Genomic DNA, 27,383 nt, shown 5'->3' on the forward strand with positions numbered 1-27,383 from the left:
ATCAAGTCTTCTGATCCTCCTTCCATATGGTTGCAGGGTCACCGATCCGGTTCCAAATACGTCTTACACTATCCTTTTAAGTGACTCACACCATCTGTGCGTAGAACCATTACTTCCACAGTGTTCAGTCACGAATTATTGCACTCAGCCTTCGCTCACATCATTTTAACAACGGCTTCTCATGGTCCATTCCACCACTGGTCCTCCTTCAAGAGATTTCAGCCACAATAAGCAAGAGGACTTTGCATCACATCGAGGTATTCTCGCGGCATTCATCACTTCTCATGCCTTGCTATTACCTGTCCCATTTGCCATCATGGTAGTATTGGACGACAAACTCTCCCAGCCAGGATACTGATGGGACTATTCGGGGGTGTATATTATAACGGACAATACTCATTGGATTCTTCTGCCGTAAGCCGTCCTAGGGATAACCACAATGACGCTTTCTTGGATGCTACACCCACATTTCCAGGAGCCTATAGACATTTTCCTCTTTGGCTTCATCGTGCTGATTCTCCAGCACATGCTCGAGGTCCGAGTGCACATCGATCCAACAGAACCTTTGATACGTGCCAAATGGATTCTTGCTACCCCGTTCAGTCCCGGCTATCGTTTGTGGACAGGGCCGTACAACGATATATCTAAGTGTTCTCTAAATCTCTTGTCTTGAGGAAATGGGCTCAGGAGTATTCAGTCAGCCGGCTGTCTTCACCAATCTGAAGATTTATGCCCAGATTTCATGTTTACTTAGAACTTAGCAGGAAGAGTCCCTCTTCAAATAATGCTAGGAGAGCCATATGCCTAACCCATAAGATTGCTTAGAATGTACTACGGGGGGGCATCAGGTATCTTTACTCCAAAACGTTCTTTGTACAAAACAGCTAAGCCGATATCAGACTAAGAGTGAAATGTTAGCTCTTTGGAATGGTCGTGCTTAAATCAAGCTTTGCAATAACAAATCACAGCACTATAACGGAGTAACAGAAACTAGCCGCTACCAGCACCAGACTAACAATACTTATGCCTCCCCCCGTAGTACAAGGATACGCAGCTTAGCCGTCTGTGATCCAATAAAATCTTATTATTTCAACGTATTTTGCTGGAAATATGATCATAATATAGTCAAAATATGCTTCTCTTATCGTCTTAATATGGTCGTCATTTCACAGAATAGCTGCCATTTCCACTAACGGCACTTAGCTTGTATCTTTAGCTACCCCTTTTCCTGCAGTGGTACGTAATAAGTAGTCAGGTGTGTGCCAAATGGTCTAAGATCTAAAGCTTAATTACTAACTTAGCCTACACATCGGATGACAACATCATCTGTCGCTTGCTTTTGAATTCTGGTACCATGGACACCATGTAGTCCTTCAATCTGGGGAGCTCTGTTTAGCTCCACGGCTCAACCATATTTTCGAGTCATACCGTCTCGACTTATCTCTGGTGACGCTGCGACGGTAACAGCTTGCACAACGCTATCATTCCTTCCAAGGCCTCTCTTTACCTCCCTCAGTCGGCCCACTTCCCCCATGGTGTGCCTTCCGACTTGCACTCTTAATACCTTCCTGTTCCACCCTTCCTTGCTGCCGGCGTAGTGCTGCACTCTCTTCAATCTCCCTTTCTCGCTCATCTACACAAGAATGGCGTGGGCCCTCGTGACCCCATCTTCCCGCGGCATTGGCCACGCGCTAACCCGACATCTGCTCTTGACCACTCCTGTCAGTCTTCCCATAGTCGCAACCGCGCGCACCGACGTCTCTTCTCTGCGCTCGTCCCTTCTGTCTGACCTCCCTTCTTCAATCTCTCCTGATTCCGCCTCTTCACGTCTCGATATCCAGAAATGCGACCTCAACTCCGAATCCTCGATCCGCGACCTCGCTGGCTACTGTTCCGATAGATATAGCAACCGCTCCAGAGACCCAAGTGCGCATTTACGACTGGCATTCTGCATTCCTGGAATGCTAGTCCCTGAACGCGCGCCAGAGAAAATCGAATACGACTCCGCGTTGGAGACGCTGAAGTTGAATCTTCTAGCGCCGATGATGCTAGCCAAGCATTTTGTGCCGCTGCTGCCCAAGAAGACGCAAGCGAAAAGCCCTGATGGGCTCCCGGAGGTAGAAGGGTTGAACGCCCTAGCCGTGATAGCTTTCATGTCTGCGCGCGTGGGCTCGGTTTCTGATAATGGGCGTGGGGGATGGTATAGCTATCGCTCTAGCAAAGCAGGGGTGAACCAGCTGGTCAAGAGTTTGGATATATATTTAAAGATGAGTAGCGCGGGGAAAGCGGTATGTGTGGGCTTGCATCCAGGGACGGTGAAGACGGATCTTAGTAAGGAATTTTGGGGAAGTACGCCTAAGGAGAAGCTGTTTGAGAGTGGGTATAGCGCTGAGAAGTTGGTAGAGGTTGTGAGGGAGCTGGATGGTCGAATGGGGGGTCGGTGTTGGGACTGGAAGGGGGAGGAGATATTGCCGTAAGAGAGAAGTGGTTCAGCAGAGGAGAAGACGAAGGTCTGAGAACAGGGAGAAGAAAACCAAAAAGGTGGAGAAAGAAGCAGGAACAAGAAGACGAAGGTAAAGGATGACTTGGACTACGAAGCTCAACCCTGCTACAGGCACAGCTGGGAGATGCATACCCTAACCGCTACCGTCTGTGCTCTGTACTGTGAGAGCAAAGCGCACGCCCCTACTTCTGCAGGAAGACAGCCAGCAGACACAGGGAACACTAAGAGCCATTTTCACGAGGTGTGCACATACAGGCGCGACGAATATTCGAACTCGCTTTTACTAGGAAAACGGTTGGACGAAGATAGATGATAGATTAGTATGTAGATATTTAGATGACTTCCTGGATGGAAGGGATGGTTGGGAAGATCTTGCTGACAAAAAGGACCGATAGAGAAAAGGCGTATGGAGATAGCCTAGGTAAAGATTGTTGCCAGTCTAAGTAAAGATTATTGCCAGCCTAGGTAAAAATTGTTATCAGCTTAGATAAAGATTATTGCCAGCCTAGGTAAAGATGATTGCTAGCCTAGGTAAAGATTGTTGCTAGCACAGTTAAGACAGATGGCCTTATGCATGTGCAGGTTGCAACACCACAAACCCAGGCTGCCCAGAGGAAGCAATTTCCTTTCTGGGAAGGAAGCAGAAGTCCTGCCCAGATGTCCTTTAACCCCAATTTGTTTAAAGCACTTCCCTTGATGTCGAGCCCGCAGACTCCTTGCTTGTGGATCTTGTCTTCTGGGCCTAGGATGATGTTTTTGCGGTTATGGGGCATGTCTTCTACGCTCACCACACCGGAAATCCAGACACAACTCCATGCGTACAGATCCGGATTGAAGGCGACGCTTGGTCGTGCGGGTTGTACTCCACTGCCTCCGGCTTGGGATTTGAGATCTTTGAGACTCACCCCCTTTTAGTCCTCTGGTCGCAGCTGAGGAGTAGGAAGGTCGTCAGACATGAGCCAAGTTCAACCTGGGGAGGGCATCCTACTAGCCAGAATAAGGAGCAGCCAGGCTTACTCGATCACTATGAGTCGCAGCATCTCAGGCTCCATGCACGGTCTACTATTCCTCCATCAATTACCGGGACGATAGATGTGCAAGGCTGACAATGGCATCATGATGATTGATGACCGCAGCCAAAGCTGGTTTACCTCTACCACCTTGTATCCTACCCACCCACGTTTCCATGATGTTCGACCATGGAAGCTCTTGCAGCAGCCAGCTTAGCAGGTAACATCGTCCAGTTGATTGACTTTGTTGCAGAAGTTTTCTCGAAATCTGGACAGATCTATCACTCCGCAACATGTGCATCCAAAGAGGGCGAGGAGCAAGATATCATCATACGTGATATTAAGAAGTTGAGCAGCAGATTACATTGTCCTCCACAGTCTCCAGACCCTGTGCTGGAAAGGTTACGTTCGCAATGTAACAGGTTAGCAGATGAGCTGCTGGTGACTCTGGAAAGCTTCAAGGCCAAAAAGCCGTGCACGAGGACTCAGAGTCTACGCAAATCATTCAAGTCAGTTTGGGGCAAGGAAAAAGTGCTGAGACCTGAGGGACGACTCCAGACATTCCGCCAGGAGTTGAGTTTCCATATTCTTGTTGACCTAAGGTATATTCTCGCCACGTCTGTGACAGTTTGAGCTTCGAAAGCTGATTCTTGCACCTAAAGAGGTCAGCTCGACCTATCCGGCGATCAAGCCAAGAATTACTTCGAATCACTTGAGAAATCTGCAAAGATCAGTCTGAAAGACCTCGCGAACATCAAACAGCAAGTGCAGGAAACACAATCGATCCAAAAACAGACGCAGAATATCGTAACCCAGGAAATCGATGCACTGGCCTTCAACTTGGATCAACAAAATGAAGGGATACGCGCTCTTACAGCAGATGAAGGGCACCAATCCCAGGCGCAGATACTCGATGCTGTCGCGGATGCAGCAACTATGCATGTCAATGCCTTTTCTTCGGAAAGTGGGAAGATCAAAGCCACGATTAGAGACGAAACCGCAAATTCGAGGGCTCATATTGCAGGCCTGATGGAAACGAACCAGGAAGTAGTGAAGCAACAGATCAACGATCTGCAACGACGTCTCCAACAGCTTCAGATAGAAATTGACCGGAAGGTCGAGGAGTTAAAAGGATCTGGTCGTCAAGATAAATACCACCCGCGAAGGGCCAGAGCGTCAGTCACTAAAAGAGAGGGGAAACACTGCGAATGTGACACTCATTTCTTTATATGGCCTATATCAGAGTTTACAGGTACCAGCAAGCTTTTTGTGTCTTGTAAGCACTGACCACGCTGATGCTTCCACAGGAATTTTTACAGTCATTGCTGCAACAAGCTAATGTGGCAGTTGAAACTGTCACCGTGGCTACCAAGTCAAATGCATTGCAACTTCGCTCTTTATTCAAAATCGTTCTTGCGATGCGCCGTAATGATAACCTCTCTTTAGCAATGTATTATGCTTGGTACTATGAACCACTCTTTACCTCTTATAGATATCGCATATTCCAATCAGGAGTCTCTGCGAAGTTTTCAATCGAGAAAGGGGTTAAATCTCTGACACGCACGCCCGATGAATCAACTCCCTCCTCGGAACTGCGTGCAGTATATGATTTAGCTAGAAGAGGGGACCAGCTTTTGTGGACGCTGACGGCAATGACAGCAGCCTTGAATGCTTACCTAGACCCCGAGGCAGTGGCTTTGGTTGTACAGACAGTTTTCAACATTCGCGCAAATCCGGCTTGCATCCTGCACAGAACAAACATCTCATATGTTGCGGACCTCGTCACGAAGTTCTTTACGCGCGATGAACCAGCGCCCCCTCAACTTCAAAATGCTCAGTACGATTGTAAATCCGTTGTAGGACAACGACTAGTGGAAGATCTTGCTCTCTGGTCTCGTTTAGCCCACGTCTCTGGGCTGCAGCAGGAACTTTCAGCTCAGCTCGCCCCAAACGCCCCAAACGCAACCGGGTCGATCCAATGGCCAACGACTCGGTGTCTCGAAGCTGACTTGGCCTGTACTTTATTGGCACTTTTTCAACAACCATGCCCCTGGAGTGTCAAAGTCCTGAAGGACATAACATTCAAAATAGATCTACCTGAGAACGGCGTTCTGCTTCGCAAAAGTCACCCCTGGGTGCTTGCCTCAGCAACTCATCTTATTGCATTCCTCGACACAATGAGATCAGCCGGTGTTGACATCCGAATCGAGGAAGTGGCGCCGGATGAGGAGAGTTTTCCAGGATATGTCGCCGCTCATAATCAACCATATCATACTTTACATATGGAGCAGCTCAGATCTGCGAGCTGGCTCTGGCCACAATTCAAGGATTTACAGGGGTTTCGTTTCGACCGGGTTCCACAAGAACGGATCGAATCCAGCTCTGGTTAGGGTTGGATACCCCTCCTAGAAGATACAAATTACAATCCGTTCTGATTCCATCTGCTGAGCTTCCATCTGCTAAGCTTCCATCTGCTGAGCTTCCATCTGCTAAGCTTTCATCTGCTAAGCTTCTATCTGCTAAACTTCTATCTACTAAGCTTCTATCTGCTGAGCTTCTATCTGCTGAGCTTCTATAAGCATTATGTGATCACAAGTGGCAACTCAATCTCAGGAGATGGCGTTGAAGGATAACTTTTCGAGAGACACAAACACGGACCGTATCCCAAGCACTTGTGCATGGCGAGTAAAGAATCGGCCAAGCCTAGACCACCGAATTCGAAACGTCTACCGCCTCTTTTACAAGCACATATCCGTGTGCATAGCCATATCAACAAATTCAAGTCTAATTTGAACCACCAAATGACATCGAGAACACGAGTGTCCATTGCACCCGCATTCCCTCCCCTAAATGCGGAATATTCAAGAAGTGACGAAGGACGGCGTCTGTGGAGAAGCTCTTCAAGCCAATCCCAGTGATAACTTAGAGCAGATGAGGAATAACGTGCTAACCAGCCTCTTCTTCAAGCCGAAAAACCACCCCAGGGCTTTGCAGGACACCCACAACAATCGACCTTGTGTAAGGTCTATTCCAGGCCAGATTTTCCCTTGTGGTTTAGACAATGATGGGGAGTTCTTTTCCTTTCGTTCCGGGTCTAGGCGGGAGGAAAGAAAGAAAGAACGAAGGAATGAAACATCAGTACAAATATTAAGGCGATTCAATCTTTTTATAATGCGCCATCCCCCTCCCCGGACCACCTACCTCCCGCATCCTCGTGAGAGGGAGGGCTGATTAGTACATAAAACTCAATTTGAACTTCAACTTACTTACCTACCTTGAACGATGTCCCGTCACGGGGCACGCCGGTCCCACCGGCAAGGACAAAAAATGTATATTATATATGAGGGAACCAAGAAATAAACATGTCAACTTCTCAAAAAGGTATTACTTCCTTCTCCCTGCCTTCCTAGCTGGGACGTAGCACTTGTTGGCGTTGGCCCCCACCTTTTTCCTCATGTGTCAGAGATGATGACCATATTATCATGGGGTTTATCAGCGACTGCTACGGACAGGGAGCAGGGAGCAAGAATGATATCGAAGGCGCCCCCGTTGCGAGTTTGTGATAATACAGCCTGTATCACCACGGCAAGTGTGGTGTGAATCCTTGATTGGCACGGAAGGGTAGTCAGTGCTGAGTTAGCTGGTAATCTTGATAGCCTGGTATCAGCAGCAAGAGGGGCTTCGGGATCTGAGATCGAAGAGTGCCTTTTTGGCTCAGTAAGATGCATTGTATAGCTAATCCTTTTTTTTAGTCCCGTGGTTTTTTTGTTCCTTAGACGGAGAAATGAGGGTTGAGATGTTTAGGTAGGACATATCATGACTGGATCAAGCTGTGGGTTGTAATCCATTTTGCCTAGATTGATATGTTTTCTTGTCCATAGTATGCTTCTTCAAATGAAGTACCACAAAATGCGCCTTCGTCCAACCATAAGGTAATGGTGACTAAAAAACTTATCCCCCTAAGGACCTGATGCAGGCCGATGCTTTGCGAAAACGATAAAGTGCCCTCAATGAAAACAGATTGAAATGGCATGAAGGAGTCTCCCTTCAGAGACTCGCCCCTCTTTGGGGAGAAGGGGAGGGAGGAGGGAACCCAACGACTTCAGCATTCCAATTGACCTTCTCTATATAGGTCCAAATCCAGTCTTCGCGTCAATCAATGCATATCGCTCTTTCTCTTTCCGGTCCTTCAACAGACAAGCAATGCCAAGTATTAGAAAAACATCGATGGCGACAATGCCAAAGTCCGCTGTGAAGATCATGCTGTTCAGCGAATTGGCAAAGGATGAAAACGGACCGATACAGCCCTGCAGATTTGCAGCAACGAGGGTACTTGTGCACACGTTGTCCGGTACAAAAGGAGGGGACGTTGCGTTCCAATATCCACAGCAGTTGAAACGCTGCTGGAGGAGGGATTGTGTCTCGGTGGTCTGATTGCCCCAGACGGTGGCTAGGTTGGCACGGGTGTTAAGGGTTCGAAACCAGATATCGAGGCCGACAACGAGGGTAAAGATTGCGCAGCACATGACGGCATAGCCATGGGCTTTGAGGAAAGTTCGGTTTGTGGGTGCGGCGATGGAGGGAATGCAGAGGAGGAAGGTTACGAAGACGAACACGGCATTGACGATTGCGGCTGGAACAACTGATTAGCCTCTGTGTGGTTGGAGTGGAAGAGCAGTCTTGCGACAGACCTGTCAATGGTCCTTGCGATAGCAACAGATTGTTCGCAACATTGTCCAAGTTCTGCTTGCCGTTGAGTGCTGCTCTTGTGAGCAGAGCAACCACAAGTATGATTATGCCGCCAATAACAAAAAGAGCCTCGAAGCCCATGAAGGCGAAGAGGACTCTATTTGCCATGGCGTGCCAGATTCCAGATCTAGCGTGGGGGAGGGTGAGGTAGTCGCCAGCGATCAGGGAATATTCGTCGATTCATTTAGCGATTCAGTAGGTCATTCGCAGCATAAGAAGGTCGATGACGACCGGCGTCAGTATGTCGAAAAGAGCGACAAGGACTTCAAGGAAAGTGTCTGTATGCCAAGTACAAGTAGGAAAAGGAAAAGGAAAAGAGAGCAACGTGGTAGAAGTGGCGTTGCCATGAAGTACTCGTGGTCAGAACGAAACCCCCGTCAGGCGCACAGATTCACGCAGAGTGTGGGACCTGCTTGAGATGAGAGACGAGACCAGACGAAGGACTCATCAGGATCAACGCGTCTGACCTGCGCAGGCAATGGCTGATGGATTGTGTGACAGGTGGAGTGTTTCGAGGTCAGTCTCTTGCTACAGCTGAGGTTTCAACCACGGGCGGCGGCCCAATGATAACAGCCTTGACGCATGAAGTAATAATCATTAGCACTGATTATTAATGATCTGAAGAGGTAGCTGCAGCAAGAGAGCAGGGCATGATCAAAGTCATTGGTTTCTACGGACGAGTTTTGGTAATGGGATCAGGAGAGATATTCGCGATGCGGAGAGGAATAGTTCCCATAAATACTTAACTAACTAGTCATCATTACTGTAGCTAAGTTAGGTATTGCACGGCCCACGAACCAACCCGCCCCTGTCTGACGAAATTGGTTCAGACAGCACAAATCCTTTCGCTATCCGCTCAAATATGATCACTGCACGTTTCTTCCTTCTAATCCTGTTTCATGCAAAGCATGATTTGGCCTGCTCCCAACGACCAGTCCTTAACAAAGATTACATGAGATTTGATCCTATTACACTCGAGGGCCATTGCAGTGCCCCTTGCCACTCCTCGCCAACTGAAGTTTTGATGGTGTCGAGTAGATACCTGGCCATCCCCCTCATGAACCATTCCTTATCAGCCCAATGAAGCATGACCGCATAATGGGCCAGGATGACCAAAGCTTCAGGCTTCTGGTCGGCAAGAAGCTCGAGATACTTCTGCGGTATGGTATTTGGCCAGATACAGCAGGAGAGCATGAGCCCTTGACCCCTGTCCCGTAAGATGGACACCTGGCTAAAAGTTTTCATCAGCTCATAAACAGTCATTGCATATGCTTTGGAAGCCTCTGGATCTGTAGACAGACCAGAGTAGCAGCATGTCGTCAGGAGTTCCATGATGCGGTCCGCATCTTTGATAGAGTAACCAGCCTTGGTCTCGGTCTGATTGACCTCATCGAGAAGTGGATAGAGAAAGCTATTGCGTAAAGTGTCCCAATGCAATTGTAAAACTGAATTGCAGCCCCGCAGAAGCAAGAACCATTCGAGAATCTCTTGATGCGCTTCAGAGCCAGCCTGTTTCCGAAGGCTAGCCGAAGTCATGACAAAGATCAAGCAGGAAAAGGTGAAGATTGCATGGCAATTGTTTTCGTCGACCGAGGTGAGAGCATCTCGGGCGGTCTCGAGGGCAAAATTCTGGTGAGTGGAAGCCATCAAATCATAGTAGGAGCTTTGGAGGGGATTTAAATGGCGAAGATGCAGCGCGGCAACAGTAAGGATGGCTCGAAGCAGGAACTCATGCTTGAAACCGAGTCGTACTGCGTGAACTTGCCACAGCTCTCGATTGTCCACCGAGGCACAAGCATCAGCCAAGGTAGTGTATGTGACGGTGGAGAAGTGGTGTAGCAGCTCCAGGTCACCGGTAGCCAAATCTGTAGTGCGTCGTGTGCTTTCTAGGTTGGGCAGAAGGAACGGATCGATCGTTGCGGCAGAAACGGGAAGTGGTGTTGTTGTCACCGCCTCCGGATGGATTGGACTCTTGTCCTGGCTGGGCTCTTGACTTGCGGAAGAAGTGCGCGAGTCTGTCTCTCGCGCAGTGGAGCTCCTATCCTCTGGCCTGCGAGAGAAATCGCATCCTATCTCACGCCGAGCACAGTTTTGGCATACTGGGTGCACTTCGTTGCACTACAAACGTCCCATCAGCATGAGGTACAGGACAGCGGGATTGGCGCTCATACTTTGATTCTCCTTACTTTACACTGACTGCAACCCTTCTTGGATTTGGTGTGGGACCTCCTAGGGCCCATGTCCCAGACTAGGGAGGACAGGTATGCCTCTCTAGCCTAGCCTGGCCTATTGTCTCTTCTCTCCCTCCCCCTGAAAGAGTTATATCATGCTGTGGATTCACTCCTCAACATTGGCCATCCCTGGAGAAGCAGAGCCAAGGAGGAACTTCTCGAATGAAATCGTTTTAGTAGCACAAGGCCGTAGTTGGAAATAAATGCTTTCTTTCTACCGAGCCAAAGGCTCGCTAATAACGTATGAGAGCCTTAAATAATCAGCCTCGTATTGAGAGCAAGGCAGATAAGGTATGAATAGTAACGAGATGTCGAAGTACCGAGGTAGACGCGACAAGAGATTGAGGACGCGGGAGTCGACGCCATGAATAGCAGAGAATTAGTAGTAAGCTTACTTCTTACTTCCTACTTCTTATTTTAGCGACCCTGTCTGCTGTTTGACGATATCGATTCAAAAAGTGAAGACTCCTATTAGAGCTTGTTCAGACACTGGGGCCAAACTGTGGTATGGCCCGAGTGGACCTTATAGGTAATTACTACTGAGTGTCAGAGGTGAGGTTGCGCTGTTCTATTTACTACTATGGGGGGGCCGATGGGCCATAAATGTTGTTAGGCTGACGCTAAGTTAGTAAGCTTGCTCCGAAACAGCTGTTTTACAGATTATCATTTCTTCAACAAAAGAACCTCAAAACGTTTGACTAGAGAAGCATAAATATATTTTTACACTCATATTATCTATCTAAACCTTTTTAAGAGTGATTTCCAATTGGTCAGCTTTATTATGACACAAATACAGTGATACAGAGGACGCCAAGGAGTCATACGCCAAACGAATAGAATTCCTTGTGTACCAAATCGCGCGTTCAGAACTGGAGATTACGAAGATGAAGGAGAGATTGAGGTCATGGGAACTGAAGGTGACCTGTTGCGGTATCCTAGGGAAACAGTCGTGATGGCCAATTGGCACAAACTTGGTGGTCAGAAGCAGCAGACGGCTGGAGTGATCCCCTTGAGTCTGATAAAGTAGTGGGCATTGGGTGAATAGGTGAAGATCCAGCTAACGCGCTACAGACGCATACATGACAGCTGATATAGCCCCTAGAGCAAGCACTATGATTTAAGGCTTAGAAGGACTACGCTGAGAGGTTCTGCTCATGCTTCTGAATCTGTGAAGGCATTTCTCCGGGTCTGTAGATTGAGGCCTCTTTTCCGGGGGCCACACGTGACAATGAACATGTGTCAGACAAAAGCTAGTTTACGGTCCTTTTGGTCCAACAACATGCAATCAATGACTACGTAGGACAGAGTACTACAGGGGGCAATAAATATTGCTAGGTTGGCACTAGAATCAGCTTGTTACGACACAGCGTCACACACTTGCATTGATTACAATATAGACCCTTGACACTTGCGATGCAGCCAGTTTGACTGACGAAGATATTGAGCTCAGAGAATTTGCTTACAAAGCATTAGATAGGGTGATAATTCCTTAAGGGTACTTTTTGATGAGTTTGGGCTTGATTGAAGCTATGCATAACCGTATGTGGATTCTTACATGATTTGTATTGAAGGTTGTTTTGATACTTATGCCCCACCAGTACTGTCTGACTCACGTGGCACCGGATAAAAGTCGAACCGAGGAACTTTGGATGATCCGACCAGGCTGGCGAATCACAACACAAGGACTAGATTGTGGCTTGGCACAACCGGCCCGAATTGCAACTAACCAAGTTGATCTCAAGGCGCGGCTGATCTTTGGCTGACTGAGACCGACACAAGTGCCGCCCTCACCAGCACCACCACCATTACCCATTACCCATTACCCATCACCCACCCACCTTTCTGACCATTCCCCTTTCGTTTCATCAACGTTTACTACGTACCTTTCTCGTACCTCGACTCCACCACACACACCCACCTCTATCTTCATCAAGGCACTCTGTTACGCCTGTGCACCCACCCTTCCACGTCCGGGTGACATTTGCCACAAGGTTCTCCATCAATTCTGTCTTCGGTTCTTGGTAAGTGAAATCACAGTTTCTTGAAATTGAACTATCAATTCCCCCGTCTGGCGGCCCGCCCTGGAAGCTGAGACCTATCACCGATACTTGGGCTATACGGAGTACTACCTTTCCTATCCTAGCCACTGCTCTGACCTGCTCATCGACCGCTCAAGTCCACCATCCGCCGTATTACGACGAATATTTGGTTTCCATCACACGCAGAACACTTTTGCAGCAGTTGCGCGCTCACAGCGATCCACCTGAACTAAGCGCGCAATCAATCAATCAATCAACTAGCTGTGAGGTGACTTCTAGGTGACTGCCCCTAGTTACTTAGTGAGGCTCCAGGCCTTCCCCCTCCCTCGGTTCGGAAGTTGTTCCCCCGCACATCCATGCCCATGCGCATGCCCCATGCCCACGTCCACCTCCAAATAACCCAACCCCATTATTCTCGCCCTTGTCCTCTTTCTCCTTCTCTCTAACCCGACACAGCTGAGCACAGCGTTGTTCCTTTCCCATTTCCACCATAGCGTTGCGACACAGCTGCAATATTAATCGCTATCCAAAAATCATCCATTTCAAGAACCGAAAAGCTTGATTCGCGCCGCAGGTTCCCACAGTCTCGCTGCAGCCAAAGAAAGGTTCCTTCGGCCTGATATCCGGCCTGCAAGACTTTCCCCTGTTGGTTCTCCTATCCCCACAGTACACGCGCTGCGACTGGCACGTCACGCACCTTTCCACTCCACCATCACCATGACCGTGCTGAATTCACTTTGATATTGGTCCGCATGCAGTCGCATGTGACTGTGAGACATCATGCTAACAGTCAACGTCAACAGGCGCAGAGTGAGCCGATCTGCCGCTGAGATCGTTGTCTTGGAAAGACACGTGCAGGTACGTCGACTCGGCCCTCTTACTCAAAACGTTCAGTTCCAAACCTCTTTCCCCTTTCATCACCAGCTCACTGAAATAGGTCTAGTTCATCGAAAATCATCCAACCCGATCGAGAACAAAGTCAAGCCCTTTGATATGGCCGACATCACTGATCCGTCTCAACTCGACCACGGTTCTCCCATTGACGACCCGACCGGCAACGGCGAGTCCCGCGGCACCAAGCGTCCTCGTGCCTCCGCTGCAGCTGACGATGATGACGACGATGACGAGAAGGGAGGCCGTGAGCGGCGCAAGATCGAGATCAAGTTCATTCAAGACAAGTCCCGACGACACATCACCTTCTCCAAGCGAAAGGCTGGCATTATGAAGAAGGTTGGTCACCTGCGTATGGCTTCCTCATCCATCCCGAACTAACCAGGCTGTTACTTACAGGCGTACGAACTCTCTGTGCTCACTGGTACCCAAGTCCTTCTGCTGGTCGTGTCGGAGACTGGCCTTGTCTACACATTTACCACTCCCAAATTGCAACCCCTCGTCACCAAACCAGAAGGCAAGAACTTGATCCAGGTAAGGCAATCAACCCCGTCGCTGGCCTTTCACGTAGCTGACTTCACCTCCCAGGCATGTCTCAACGCTGCAGATCCAGCTGGCGATCAAAATGGCGTCGACACTGGCGATGTTCCCGAATCTCCCGAAGATGTTACCTCCCTCCCTCCCAACCATGGTGGCATGGCTCGCGGTGTTCCTCAAGGTGGTTACATGCCTCAACAACAGGTCAATGATCCTTACTACGGTATGCAGGCTCAAGGCGGTCAATATGCCGGCATGCCTGGAATGCCACAACATCAACGCGGCGCCGTCTAGGCTTACCGTGTGACTCGTTGAGGAAGAGCAGTATGTTGTCTCATGATACCCACTCAGCAATGCCACAAAATGGCCAAGCCAGATTTCATCAAGCTATGGCGATACTCGACGGGATACGTTTGGGGGATCTGTTGATGGTGTCTGGTGCTCATGGGAATTGATGGTGGAGCTTTTTTTCCTTCTTGCAGCAAAAATGTCTGTTTGGGATAATCCTATCACCAGCATGCTCCCCAAATTCAGATCCTTATGCACAGCCTCGAGCTTCAGGCGTATTCAAGGTCACTATTCTCCACTTTCTGTTATTTCTGCTTGCAATCGAGCACCACCTCTTCGGCATGTTCTAATTAATAGCCTACCATCATTCTTCCCAAGGGAACTTGATCTTGATGTGGAATGCGAATCCGCCGAAACAGGTCGGTGTCAATGTACCAGCTAATGCGGCGCAGAAGGTGGAGATCCAATGATAGCAAAATGCTATATTCACAACTACTCATCCTGCTCACTTCGCTTGCCGCTCATGTTGGCAGCCACACTGAATCTCTATACTGCTTCCGTCCTATACTTACCCTTTGCGTTCTTCCTTGGCATATATTTCTGGATCCCTAGCTGATACCGCGCTCATGCCAAAGTTTTCACCATCTCTCCTCGCATTCCACCCCCAACCTCTCTCTTTGCTCTTTGTTTCCACACGGCCACTACTGCAAAAGACAGTCTCCTATATGCACGCTTCGGCTGTCCTCAGCGAATCGATCTTTCACTGCCGAGCATGGTAGCTACCAGAGCTGTTCCCTTGCGTGTCCGTCTTACATAGGCGTTGAATCTTGTCGAGTTACTGTTCCTTGTATTCTCGTCGAACGAGAAAAGTGGGAACCCCTTCCTCACCACACCAAATACCTTTGCTTCTACACAAGTAGATGGGCCTCAAATCAGGCTCCATCCTTTTCTTGGTGTGTCTCGTCTGCAAAGATTCAAGCTCCTCCTGCATTCTCCTTTTCACGGGCCAAGCAGCCGAACACATCTTTACTTAATTGGTGGTGGTAGTTTGTCGTTTCTAAGCAGCATCTGGGTAAAGTGGCATGCATACGAGTAGAGGTTAGCAATCCGCGGCCCGGACTTGAGCTTGGTAAGGACATGGACATGGACTATAGGACTTTGGTTTTCCGGGGCCCCGGATATCTGTCACTCATAGATTAATCCCTAGGCGGGTATGTTCAAGATGACTCTCCATGTAGCGAGCTTTACAACTGCGGGATATGCTGGCTAGAGCATGGCAGGCTAGGCGATGATAAGAAAGATGGTAGCATAGATTTCTGACATGGTCTATCCCGCGCCCTGTGTTGAGCTTTCCCTCCGTTCTATCGCCACCGTACACTTCTATTTCCAAGCTGATGAAATCCTAGATCTTCATGGTACAAAGGAGTTCTAACACGTCTTCGCAACAGTTCGTTCAGTCTCAGTTGAAGTCTTCTTCCTTAAATCCAGCTCAGCGTATTTCAGCCTACATCATTCAGCACACCCACTTCCTCTTCAATGATCGATATCCTCCCACGCGCGGCCCTGCACCTCACTCAACTCGACCAAACTCATCACCTTGCCCGTCGTAAAATAGCCGGCATGGATCTTGGCATCGATCTCCACCCTGCTATCCTCCGGTATCAACTCGTCGGGAATGGGAACCCGCTCCCTGATCTCGATCCCTTGTTCCACAATCGCATCGTACTTCATATTGCTCATGGACAACATACGATCGATCTTGGTGATGCCGAGCCAATGCAGCACATCCGGCATCAACGCCTGGAACCGCATATCCTTGACGCCGGCAATGTTCTCCGTGCGCTGGAAGTACTCGCTCGCTCGATCGGAGCCGCGTTTGCGCGCGTTGTAGACGAGATATTTCGTCACCTCGCCCAGGGCGCGGCCTTCCTTGCGGAAATAGATGACGACGCCGGACCCGCCCGCCTGGGCTTCTTTGACCGCTTCCTCGATCCCGAAGATGAGGTAGGGACGACAGGTGCAGATGTCGCTGCCGAAGACGTCGGAGCCGTTGCATTCATCGTGGACGCGAAGGGCGAGGCGGACCGATGGGTCGGACATCTTGGCTGGATCGCCGAAGCAATAGACGGTTAGGCCGCCGATGGGAGGGAGGAAGAGCTTGATGTCGTTGCGGGTGATGAGTTCTGGATAGGAACCGCCTGTGTTTTCGAAGAGAGAGCGGCGTAGCACGGATTCCTCGATGTTGAAGCGTTCGGCGACCCCCGGAAGGTACCAGACGGGCTCGACGGCGAATTTGGTGACGGCTAGTTCGCCGGTGGTGTTGAGGCAGATTTTGCCGTCGGGGACGAGACGGCCGGCTTTTACGGAGGCCTCGAGCTCGGGGATCTTCATGTGCGCTTTTGTGATGGCGATGGTGGGGCGGATCTCGACGTCTTGAGATTTGATGGTCGAGGCGAAGAGCCAGGGGGCTAGGTGGCCTAACGGGTCCATGGCGACGATTTTCTTCTTGTCGGCCCAGGAGGGGAAGGGTCCGATGCTGACGGCGGGTTCGGTGTTGGTGAAGTCGGCTTTGTGGTCGATGTCGAGGTTTTTAGAGGCTACAGCTAAAGCGTGGTAAACGGCGTACGAGCCGCCGTGGGCCCCGATGGCGTTGCGGCGGCGGATGGTGCTCTGTTGACGGCTGACAACGACAGGACCGCGTTTGGCTGGATCATTTTCTCCCCAGCTCATGGGGAGAGGGTCGATACCAGATTGCCCTGGATAAGTAGTTAAGATGATTCGAGAGGTTACGGAATTCTTCCTCCCTACAGCCGGAATGGGTGATGCTCGACTGGGTAAGGTCAAGTCCCCGTGGGCTGAATCAGGGCGTGAAGGGGTGGTGCCATTGGCGGCTTTTGCTAGCTGGATGGGATCGATGCTAGGCGACCCTCGAAAGGCCGGTTCTTGGGATGATGATGCAAGACGAAAAGAGCTTAATGAGCTAGAAACATCCATGCGGTTGTTGATAGCCTCGACCTGGGCAGCCAGTTGAGCTTGATCTTGTTGCAGCTTCTTCAGTATTGACAAGATCTCGTCCTGATCGCTCGAAGGATCTGCCATCCTGATGAGGCCTCAGCTGATATTGTCGTCTGTACTCTTTCTTCAATCGACAATGTCCAGGGCTTTGCGCTGAAGCATAACAGAGGTCGTCATGAAGCAAAGCAATAGGATCTTATAGTTGCAAGGCCGCCCTCTGACTTTGCCATCGGTACATGTTTGAATTTGTGGACAAATGGGTCTGCTTGCTCGTATAATGTGGTTTGTCAGAAAGTTCTTCCCTTGGGTCTCAGCTGCGTGTTTTGGGGATAGTATGGCGTCAGCTGGCGGCCCGTCCCGGCGGCTATGTACAGGGATTGTGCCTAGCCTTTCGTCACCCAAACATTGATGCCTGGGGTGACTGGTGGATTCTCCATCTTATGACGCACCTAATACTTGTTTCTTAAAAGCGTTTGATCAAAAACACCAGAGACAACTCCATAAGAGCGCGTACTAGGCTCTCACAGAAATCTCTGCGGTCAGTTGTCCAGCGCCATCTGGCACACTCAGCTCCATTCTAACACCGATACCCCTGTACATTGTGTCCCACCTCGTCTCACTGATCATTGTCCATACCAGCTCGTTGGGTTGCTTGGGTTGCTTGGTTTCAGAGCCGCCACCTTGATTCCGTTAAACCTTGGTGCAAACAGCGGCAAGGATCTGTACATAACGCGGCATAATCATAAAGATGTTTCTGAGCCGGATCTCTGCTATCTTGATTCTAACTATTGTGACTACGGTACAAGGCAGATGTCCTAGCGGACGCTCTTCAGTCAACAATACATCAGGAGGCTTCGAGTTTACCTATCCATGGCCTATCCAATACCAAGAACTCCTTACTCAACAACAAAGTCTTTGTCAAGCGTACATGGACGTCCATCCGGACCTCTCTATCTCACCCATAACAGTGGGCACAGTTGTGCTCCTGCACGGCAAGAACTTCTGTGGTGCAACATGGGGAACGACGGCGCGTGTTCTCCTCTCGTCAGGCTACCGCGTCATAATCCCGGATCATATTGGCTTCTGCAAGTCTTCCAAACCGGCCGCCTACCAATACAGCCTGCAACAACTCGCGTTGAATGTTCACTCCATCCTCACCAATCTGAACAGTACCGCGCCCTTGACTCTGATAGGTCATTCCCTGGGAGGTATGTTAGCTACCCGTTTCACACTCATGTATCCTTCCCTAGTGTCGCGGCTCGTCCTGGTGAACCCGATTGGTCTGGAAGATTGGAAAGCCAAAGGGTTTCCTTATCAATCTATCGACCAGATCTATCTTGGCGAACGTGCCTCCAACTATACTTCTATCCGCGGGTATGAGCAATCGACTTATTACCTTGGGACATGGGCCCCAGCTTAGGATGTTTGGGTCGACATGTTGGTGCGCATTTACAGGGGCCCGGAAGCTGAGTCCTATGCCTTTGACCAGGCACTTATCACCGACGCGGTGTACACACAACCCATCGTTTATGAACTTCCATTACTGACGAAAACCAAAGTGCTGCTTTTAAATGGGGCTAAGGATACCACGGCCATTGGGAAAACATGGGCTCCACCAGAGGTACAGAGGATTTTGGGCAACTATAGTGTTTTGGCCAAAGAAGCTGCTAGCGCCATAGGTCCCAACGCCATACTGGTGCAGCTTGAGGATCTGGGGCATGCGCCACAAATTCAAGCCCCAGAAAGGTTTCATAAGGCACTGATGGACTGGCTGGCCTAGAATGGGGAGGAGTTGCTGTTCTATTGAACCTGGAGCACTACTGGAAAGCCCGGGGAGAATTTTGCAATTCCTCTTCGTGTATTGTACACTGAAGTCGAAGCCCGAAGGTGGAGCACGTTTAGACCGTCAGGAAAAGAAGATTCGAGGCTTAACGTCTGGGTTTGAGAAATTTCATCTAGGAGTCCGGAGGCGAAGGACATGGTGAAATAGAAATCGGAGCGGACGGGCGAAATGTGATGCCAGCACGCCTTTCCATCGAACCTTTTACAAGACCAGATATCTACAGTCGCTATCCCATGGTAGCTACTATGCTGTGATGGCAGTTCGCCGTAGGGTTGCTACTGATAAAATACTGCTATTACTGCCGTGGCAGGCCCGAATTCTATATCCTTTCGACGCACAAGAAAGAAGTAGAGTCCCTGAAGCTGGATGTTACCATGATGTTACCATGATGTTCTTCCTGGTCTTTATATCTATCAGACACTACTCGCATTTCTGACCACCGTGTTGGCTGTCATTCAAGGGCAACCAGCAAGCGCATCCACTGTATCGCACTTGAGTGTGCTTGATCCTCAAATGACTCATACATGACCTAACCCTGGTGCTGCCCCGAAAATTGTGACCAGGAGGAAGAGTCATGCAGTAAAGAGCCGTTTACCCTGCCTGGGAAAGATATGTCGGTCCGTTAGAGGAGCCATTCATTGCTGACCCCTGGTTGACGCTAAAACAATTCCGGAGGTGGTCGACGTTTGAGTTCAAGGGTCCTCATTCATTTTACTTCACCTCAAAAGCATTGTGAACGGTGGTGAAGAAGTGATTCAGAAGTGATTCATCAATCACATTTTGCTATCGAACAATAGGCTATTCAGCCGAACTATTCCGGACGAAGAACACCTAGCAGCTCTTTAAACCCGGACAACCTACTCTGATGTGACAACTAATCCCGGACGAAAGCTTCAAGCATCTCTTTCCATTCCTATCAACATTGCGATCGCTGCTAAAGTGCAGTGAAACCGAATCGGCTCATCCTTTTCGCCGACTGTCTCAGAACATATCGTAATGGTAAGATCAAAGACATTCTCAAACCCCTCTCATTTCATCCCTGTTCGCCTCCAACGCTGACACTCACCTCCCCACTCCACAGGGCAAACGCAAGAAGTCCTCCCGCAAACCCACCGGTCCCAAAAAGCGCGAACCACTCGCCACAACCTTCACTTGTCTCTTCTGCAACCACGAGAAGGCCATTCAGGTCAAGCTGGAAAAGAAACTCGGTGTCGGCACTTTATCGTGCAAGGTCTGTGGACAACGGTTTCAGACCTCGATCAATTGTACGTCATCCGTCTCTTCTCGGCGCTGTTGCGCATCGAAGTGAAATGGCGGGTGAGTGGCAGTTGGCTAACATGGGCTACTAGATTTGAATGCGCCGGTGGATGTCTACTCGGATTGGGTCGATGCTTGCGAAGAGGTCGCGCATAAGAAAGTCGATGACGAGTTAGGCGGGAATGCTGGTAAGGCTACTGCGGAGGACATGGATTTCAGTACATATGGGACTGAGAATGGACCGAGACGAGGTGTGGCGGCCGATGGTGATGAGGATCTTATCAACGATGATGACTATTGACGTGAGTCGACAAGTATTGCAAGTAAGGCGCAAGGATTCAAAGCATCAATGGGAAAAAGGAAGGGCCCAGCTGGCGAAGCCAATGGATGGGCTTCGGGTAGTATGGGTGCTAGGTTTACGGTATTTGCAGGCAGGCCTGCAACATCATTTTTACATGCATAGTGCTCGAGTTGGTACCGGATGATCTTTTAATTGCATTACAGTGTGTAGAAACGATCCCCAAAGTCGCCGAGCCCTGGCACGATATAGCTACACATGCCATCAGCGAGATCTGTATAGTACCTTTTTGACAAACTGACTTTTTCTCATTCAACCCCTGGTCAATGAACGAAGTGACGACCCTAACCTTTGGAAATTTCTTCGAAAAGTTCCCCACCCCTTCCGGACTGGCGATGATGTTCAGAAACAATATTCGATCCTCGGGTACACCTTTCGCTTTCAGCACTTCAATGGCCATCATTGCCGAGCCGCCTGTCGCGAACATGGGATCCAGCAGCAACACCCATCGGTCCGCGATATCTGTTGGTAGCTTCTCGTAGAATAGATGTGGTTGACAGGTAGACTCGTTGCGTTGGATCAGGATCTTGCCTATCCGTACTGAGCGACAGCAGTCGCGCAGGCCTTGCTCCATTGATTCTCCTGCCCTCATGATGGACACGCCGCAGATCTTACCCTGGAATTTGACTCCGGCGTAGTCTTTTCCCACGGGTGTGGTGACGCTATGAGCGACGACAGGTAAGTGATTCAACCCTTCTTCGACCAGGAGGCGGATTATGCGGTTGGAGTAGAAGATAAAGTCTCCTCTCTCTGTGTTCCTGTCTCGGATCATGCTGCAGATAGGAATATGATGTTAGAAGAGCGGACCGAGGAGGGAGTAGGTGGAGGGCCCATACGTCAGCAGGGCAATGAGTTGTGGTGTCTGAGGTAGAATGTGCACATTCTCGAAGGGGACTTCTTTCGAGACCGTGGCAGTCGGCTTCTCTGCAGCTGGTCGGTACGTTGGCCCTAGATCTTTCTCAGGTGCAGGTGAAGAAACACCTTGCTGTGTTCTAGTTGACATCGAGGTCTCGTGCTCTACCACCGAGGCCTAGGTCAATCGAGAGGCCTTTGGTTATTCCTGGATGGTTGCCCGAAACCCCTGTAATATGGAGACAAAGTAAACTGAATCAATTCCACGTGCGATATTAGTGGATAGATGTGAGGATAAACTCGAAAGCTTGGATGTTGCTGGTCTGTCAGGAGGGGATGCTCCAATTGGGCTTGTGTTGGCGAGGTCGTGTGCCGAAAGTCAAGCTGCAGGCGGAGTAGGTACCTGGCGGCTGCATGCAGCCGTCCTCCGATCCAAGATTTAGGGGTTCTTTGAACAGCCACACGCTCGGTACGCGCAGCCTGTAAACATTATGACCTGGAAAGGCTGTGTTCAACTTTTGATATATCCATGCCTGACTTGGGAACGCTTTGGCCTCACGTTTCGTGCAGGGTTCTCTCATAAGCATCAGTTTCAGTGATCACTGCTTGGTACTACAGTATGCGACATTTCTCTACAGCAACCTAGGTATGCGCAACGCAGCTTCTCTCAGCTTCTTGACTAACTACTGGTTGCTAGAACAAGCACATTACGAATTCGCATTGTCTGCCTTACTGAGCCCAAACCCGTTTGTTTTAGATACCTGGCGTTGAGCCATACACGCAAGCAAATTATGATGTCATTCCCACGTTGAAGCAAACTAAAGCACCATCGCCAGAGCGTACAACATCTCCCATACCATCCATCATGCCTTCCCAAGACAGCAAGCCACGTCGAAAGCCTCTCGTGTACGGAAAGGCGAGGAGATCAGCGCTTGCATACAATGTTTTCGACTTAGATCATGCGCTCCGTGAAGATGTCCACAGCCGCATCAGCTCTGAGAAAGATGAGATCCTTGGGGGGCAAGGGCAGATACAGGGTCAAGTTGTCAAGTCAGTAGAAACAACCCCTAAGGGAAAGCTTAGCAACTTCCGTCAACGCTCGGAGAAACAATTGCCTGCCATTTTGCCTACGCAGAAAGATTCTGGATCTAAGACTACCGAAGATTGTCGAGCGTCGACGTTCGACCTTTCACTGTCTGAAGAGGAAGACAGCAATATACTGTTTCACAAGTCAATGCAAAAGCGTAGGAGGCTGACACCCGTCAGGAATCAAGGCAGGGGTGTCAAGAGTCATCGGAAGGAGCTTGGCTATTCAGGCACTAATGAAGACAGCACTCAGTATCCTCGTGATACCAACGGGCCGGCAAACTCGCGGCTCCGGGCACAGGCAACATCTCAATCTAGAGTAGCACGACAGTCTCCACGAAGAATGAGAACGCCTGCTCCCGAAGATGGAGGCCCCATATCTCCAACCTCTCCTTACAGCACACCAAGACAAACGAGGTTGTTGTCTAGCCTCATTAATCCTGCTGAGCCCACGGACAGCCCAAGTAAACTCCCACTGACCTCATTGAGTTTGGCAAACGCAGAGGATCTGAAGCCGAAACCAGCTGACATACTCTCGAGACCATCTCGGAAGACCGAACAGATTAAAAAAGGTCTCCTGAGACCGAGAAAGAGATTGATTGATGCCATGGTCTCACCTCAGAAGCGCTTATCCTCATCGGCTTCAGGTGGATCCGACTCTGACGATTCTGTCTTAGATGCTCGCAATTCCTTCAGGCAAATGGATGATACGAGGTATGAGGTGGATTTGGTTGCTACTGTACACGCAGAAGGAGAAAAGAGGGTAGAAGAAACACGAGGAATTACCCAGAATAACTCATCTACTTCCTTGGGCGTAGGTGCAAAACCGAGAGCAACTTACTCTAGAGAGCGTTCTCATCTTGCCGACATGGTGACAGATGACCTCCTTGACCCTATCAGTCAACCAGCATTACGGGGAGACGGTCTTCTAATGTCTCAGAACGGTGCCATATTCAGTAGCTTTCCGTCAGTCATATCGCAAGAAGGATCGGATGAAGAACAAGAGCAAGACATTGTTGGAATCAGGAGCATCCATGAGCTGCGCCATTCAGGAGGAAACGCGAGGTCCCAAATTGACATCGAGTCTATTCTTGAGGACATTGAGGCGAAAGGTTCTTCGTCAAGGGCGAGGCGTCTCCGCGGTCTAGCTCAGCTCACCAAAAGACTTGCTAGCCCCGAAGTGGGACGGCATGTTTTCGACCAGTCCTTAGATCAACGACTCTGCTCTTGTTTGTGTTTGGATGGAAATGTTGTATTTCAGACTCTGTTGATGATGATCCTGTCTCGTCTTATGACTAGCCTGCAACTGTCGATCGCCTCGTTGAGAAGAATTTTTGAAGCGCTCATCGGTTCAGGCATGCCGTTGCTAGAAGAACCAAGAGACTGGGTGTCAGTTGTGCAAGATCGCAAGCAGAACTTACCCAAAGCGTCGTGTAGGGAGATGACTGCGGTTGTCGAGCCTTTTCGTACGTCGCCCGTGTGGTCAGATCGGCGTCCGAAATCTGTCAGTCCACAATTGGTTTTGCTCCGGTCCGTTGACATTGTCCTTCGTCAAGTCAGGCAACTTGGTGATTCTAGCGTGAATTTGCCAGCCCCATTCTTCGATCGGCTCGTTCAGCTTCTTCTACAAATTGGTCCGATACAGTTGACCGATGCAAAGGACAATGATTCGGTGCTTGTCATGGAGTGCATAGTGTCTATCATTGAATCCTTGACTATATCTAAAGACTGGGCGGAGGAAGGTTGTCTTGAAGTCGCAAAGAAGCTATCTGGACTGGGACCTCTACTTAGCCAACTGAATGTGCCATCGGCTGAAGCCTCACATCGGACTCAGCATTTGGTTTTGCGGCTTATTTTGAACATTACGAACAACGATTCGGACCTGTGTGATTCTTTTTGCGAACCAGCACTATTGGCGGCCATTTTCGGGATAGTGGAGAGGGACTTCCTTCAGGCGTCGATTTTGGCAAGGGCGGTTTTGAAGGACATTCAACTAGAAGGCGTCATACTTGCGCTCGGAGCATTGATCAATCTTGCCGAACATAGCAGCTCTTTTCGGCAAGCAATGCTTGATTGTTCGGTTGATGGCAGGAGTATGGTGGACTGGATTGCGTTTGCCTTCCGCAATCAGGTGGACATTGCATCCGAGGTGACTTCCATCGCTGCGCTGACTGCCCCTTGTACTGACACCGTCCAGGCTTCATCTGTTGAGCAGACAACTTCATTGGTTGCGTTTGGCTACCTGGCGGTCCTGTTATGCAATGTGTGCATGGATGCGCAAAGCAGGGAACGTGTACGCGGAATATTGAAGGGGGGCACGCTTGAACCGCTTCTCCAGTTCGTGCAAGAATTTTTGGACCACTTTCGAAGAGCAGAGACGCTGGAATCAGGGCAAGAAGAAGATGAGCCCAGTATGAAGAGCGGCTTCGTAGACCGATTTGAAGGTATTTTGGCTGCATTGCGTCAATCGGAAGGTAGCCGGTAGAGAGCCCCCATGGTTTCATAAAAAGCAGACTTGCTGCGCTATTCGTGTTGGGATGTTTGATCACAGGAATACCTTACAGCGACCCCAAAGCCAGTCCCTTCCTTTGCTTGCCACGATCATCAGCAATAGTACATTAAAAAGCAGTGCTTCAGCATCCATGGCGATCTTACCACGCAGGGGCAGCAGCTAGTTAGACGTGACGAGATGGACATCCATGCGCTTCTAGTGACCTACCAGAGGCCCATAGAGATACGCAGGCCCAAGCTGAGACGCGACGTACAGGACCTACACGAGGGAAGGTCTGGGCTTTTTGAGGCCAGCGCATGCATCATGTCGAAGATCCCGCAGCCGGGGAGATCTGTCACTGCCAGCTGCAAGATACATTATGCATGATGCGCCCAATGATGACGCTGTCCGAATCCGCCTATGCCATCATTACGCCCCGCCACTGCAGCTCCAACAAGGACTGGACTTTCTCCCTCGATTTTTTTTTTGGCCATCATTCGAAACCGTAAAAGTCGGTGAAAGCAAATGTCTCGATACCCCTGTGCTTCGTCCGCTCCTTGCTTCTACTCCTTCCGCTGTCTTTCCCTTGCTTGTATTCTGCTGGATGTTGTTGTTCATTGCAACTGCCCGAAGCTGCCCCTGACATGTGAGAGCGCACATCCGCATCCAGGGGCTGCGCTCTACTTAATTCTTATTACATATCGCGCAGCTCTATCTTCAATAGTCTCCGCCGGGTGTAACTCGAACATTCCACTAGCATCATCGGCAATATCATTCCAAACTTCTATCTGCGCACATGCTCGCAATTGGTTCCCGGCTACGCAGCACTTTCTTTCTTTGCCGGGAAACATTGAGTTTTGCTCACACGACAGAGCACCCATCTTTTCAAGTCCGTGAGGCCTGCTTGGAGCCAAAAGCACCATGCCGCCACCTACAAAGCAACGGAAGATTGCTATCGTTGGGAGTCGTTCGGTTGGTTAGTGACTGCATCTTTTCCGTGGAAGATAGGTGCAATTTACTCCTAGCAGATCCGTGCTAATCATCTCAAAAGGTAAATCATCTTTGACTGTACAATACTGTGAAGGTCATTTTGTCGAAAGCTACTACCCAACAATCGAGAATACGTTCAGTCATGAAATCCTCTACAAAGGACAGAAGTTCGCAACGGAGATCATAGACACCGCAGGACAGGTCAGATACTCCAAACCGTCCAAGACGGGACACTGACGGTAACGAAGGATGAGTACAGCATGCTCAACTCTAAGCATTTCATTGGCATACATGGCTACATGATTGTCTATTCGGTTGGCTCAAGGCAGTCCTTTGAGATGGTCAGAACCATTAGAGATAAGATTCTCAACCACCTTGTGAGCATGCGCCTTAACCATTTATGCACGTACCATACTAAGCCTCTACCGGCAGGGTGTCGACGAAGTACCTATTATGATTGTTGGGAACAAGCGCGACATCAAGAAAGAGTTGCGTAAGGTATCACCTCAGGAAGGCGAGGCATTGGCTAAAGAGATGGGGTGTGGATGGACCGAGGCCAGCGCTCGAGATAATGAGAACGTCACCCTCTCCTTCGAGCTCATGATTGCGCAGATTGAGAGATCGCAAAATCCCAACGAGCCGACAGGAAGGAACAAATGTATTCCCATGTGAAACACCGTGTTTGTGACAGGCTTTGTGGGTCATTGGCTCAAGACTTGTATGGCGGAGAGGAAGACTGATCGAGTGGTATTTTTCGGTCAGCTGGAGCCGCGTATTTCCTTATTAGGTTTTAGGTGCCAGGCCTAACGGTTCTGTGGTTAGCATTGGGATGGGCGTTGGGGCGCGGGAGTTGTAGTAGTTTTCGGTCGCTCTGGTTGGACATGCATCGCGACAGCAAGACGTCTTGATCAGTCTCGTGACGAGGAACGAGAATGGAAATGGAGAGTTGCGGATGGAGATTGAGAAGCATCAAGTCAGGTCTTATTGAACTAAATCTTTGTTCATGATTTAGACTTTGTTAGGATTGGCCTGCCTATCTTGGACGCGTTACGTGTGTGAAGAGCTTCCTTGTAGATTACCCATGAAGGGTTCTTGGCATGATTTCGAGAGGTGCCAAGTCTTTTGTGTGTTGTGAGTCAAACTGAGTGAGTCAGGTATTAAGGATTGTACGCATGATCTTCTCCCCAGTTGAAGCTTACACCTCGAATATAAGTGCTCCCAAACAGCCCCGTTCCTTTTCTTC

General features: G+C 49.6%; 9 protein-coding genes across 9 annotated transcripts; 5 read left to right on the plus strand and 4 right to left on the minus strand.

Annotated features, from left to right (window-relative positions):
* Positions 1-1,643: 1,643 nt before the first annotated feature.
* Positions 1,644-2,477, plus strand: EPUS_03338 (uncharacterized protein; the record flags this gene model as incomplete). The annotated part of the gene is made up of 1 exon (XM_007805161.1): positions 1,644-2,477. The coding sequence occupies one exon, from the start codon at positions 1,644-1,646 to the stop codon at positions 2,475-2,477; it is 834 nt and encodes a 277-aa protein (XP_007803352.1).
* A 1,225-nt stretch (positions 2,478-3,702) lies between these two features.
* EPUS_03339 (uncharacterized protein) lies at positions 3,703-5,903 on the plus strand (the record flags this gene model as incomplete). The annotated part of the gene is made up of 4 exons (XM_007805162.1): positions 3,703-3,847; positions 3,944-4,115; positions 4,176-4,629; positions 4,821-5,903. The coding sequence occupies 4 exons, from the start codon at positions 3,703-3,705 to the stop codon at positions 5,901-5,903; spliced, it is 1,854 nt and encodes a 617-aa protein (XP_007803353.1).
* A 1,734-nt stretch (positions 5,904-7,637) lies between these two features.
* Positions 7,638-8,370, minus strand: EPUS_03340 (uncharacterized protein; the record flags this gene model as incomplete). The annotated part of the gene is made up of 2 exons (XM_007805163.1): positions 7,638-8,146; positions 8,205-8,370. The coding sequence occupies 2 exons, from the start codon at positions 8,368-8,370 to the stop codon at positions 7,638-7,640; spliced, it is 675 nt and encodes a 224-aa protein (XP_007803354.1).
* An 840-nt stretch (positions 8,371-9,210) lies between these two features.
* On the minus strand, positions 9,211-10,502 carry EPUS_03341 (uncharacterized protein; the record flags this gene model as incomplete). The annotated part of the gene is made up of 2 exons (XM_007805164.1): positions 9,211-10,380; positions 10,449-10,502. The coding sequence occupies 2 exons, from the start codon at positions 10,500-10,502 to the stop codon at positions 9,211-9,213; spliced, it is 1,224 nt and encodes a 407-aa protein (XP_007803355.1).
* A 2,810-nt stretch (positions 10,503-13,312) lies between these two features.
* EPUS_03342 (uncharacterized protein) lies at positions 13,313-14,254 on the plus strand (the record flags this gene model as incomplete). Its single annotated transcript, XM_007805165.1, has 3 exons — positions 13,313-13,762; positions 13,823-13,957; positions 14,012-14,254. 3 exons carry the CDS (start codon positions 13,313-13,315, stop codon positions 14,252-14,254), a joined length of 828 nt encoding a protein of 275 aa, XP_007803356.1.
* A 1,527-nt stretch (positions 14,255-15,781) lies between these two features.
* EPUS_03343 (GTP cyclohydrolase URC1) lies at positions 15,782-17,347 on the minus strand (the record flags this gene model as incomplete). Its single annotated transcript, XM_007805166.1, has 1 exon — positions 15,782-17,347. The coding sequence occupies one exon, from the start codon at positions 17,345-17,347 to the stop codon at positions 15,782-15,784; it is 1,566 nt and encodes a 521-aa protein (XP_007803357.1).
* An 844-nt stretch (positions 17,348-18,191) lies between these two features.
* Positions 18,192-20,664, plus strand: EPUS_03344 (uncharacterized protein; the record flags this gene model as incomplete). Its single annotated transcript, XM_007805167.1, has 5 exons — positions 18,192-18,471; positions 18,514-18,637; positions 18,719-18,884; positions 20,188-20,371; positions 20,456-20,664. The coding sequence occupies 5 exons, from the start codon at positions 18,192-18,194 to the stop codon at positions 20,662-20,664; spliced, it is 963 nt and encodes a 320-aa protein (XP_007803358.1).
* Positions 20,665-20,861: 197 nt separating this feature from the next.
* EPUS_03345 (Uracil phosphoribosyltransferase) lies at positions 20,862-21,724 on the minus strand (the record flags this gene model as incomplete). The annotated part of the gene is made up of 3 exons (XM_007805168.1): positions 20,862-20,913; positions 20,964-21,494; positions 21,558-21,724. The coding sequence occupies 3 exons, from the start codon at positions 21,722-21,724 to the stop codon at positions 20,862-20,864; spliced, it is 750 nt and encodes a 249-aa protein (XP_007803359.1).
* Positions 21,725-22,438: 714 nt separating this feature from the next.
* Positions 22,439-26,812, plus strand: EPUS_03346 (uncharacterized protein; the record flags this gene model as incomplete). Its single annotated transcript, XM_007805169.1, has 4 exons — positions 22,439-25,103; positions 26,202-26,341; positions 26,389-26,517; positions 26,573-26,812. The coding sequence occupies 4 exons, from the start codon at positions 22,439-22,441 to the stop codon at positions 26,810-26,812; spliced, it is 3,174 nt and encodes a 1,057-aa protein (XP_007803360.1).
* Between the last annotated feature and the right edge of the window lie 571 nt (positions 26,813-27,383).

This window comes from Endocarpon pusillum (assembly GCF_000464535.1).
Source record: "Endocarpon pusillum Z07020 unplaced genomic scaffold scaffold4044, whole genome shotgun sequence".
NCBI lineage: Eukaryota > Fungi > Ascomycota > Eurotiomycetes > Verrucariales > Verrucariaceae > Endocarpon > Endocarpon pusillum.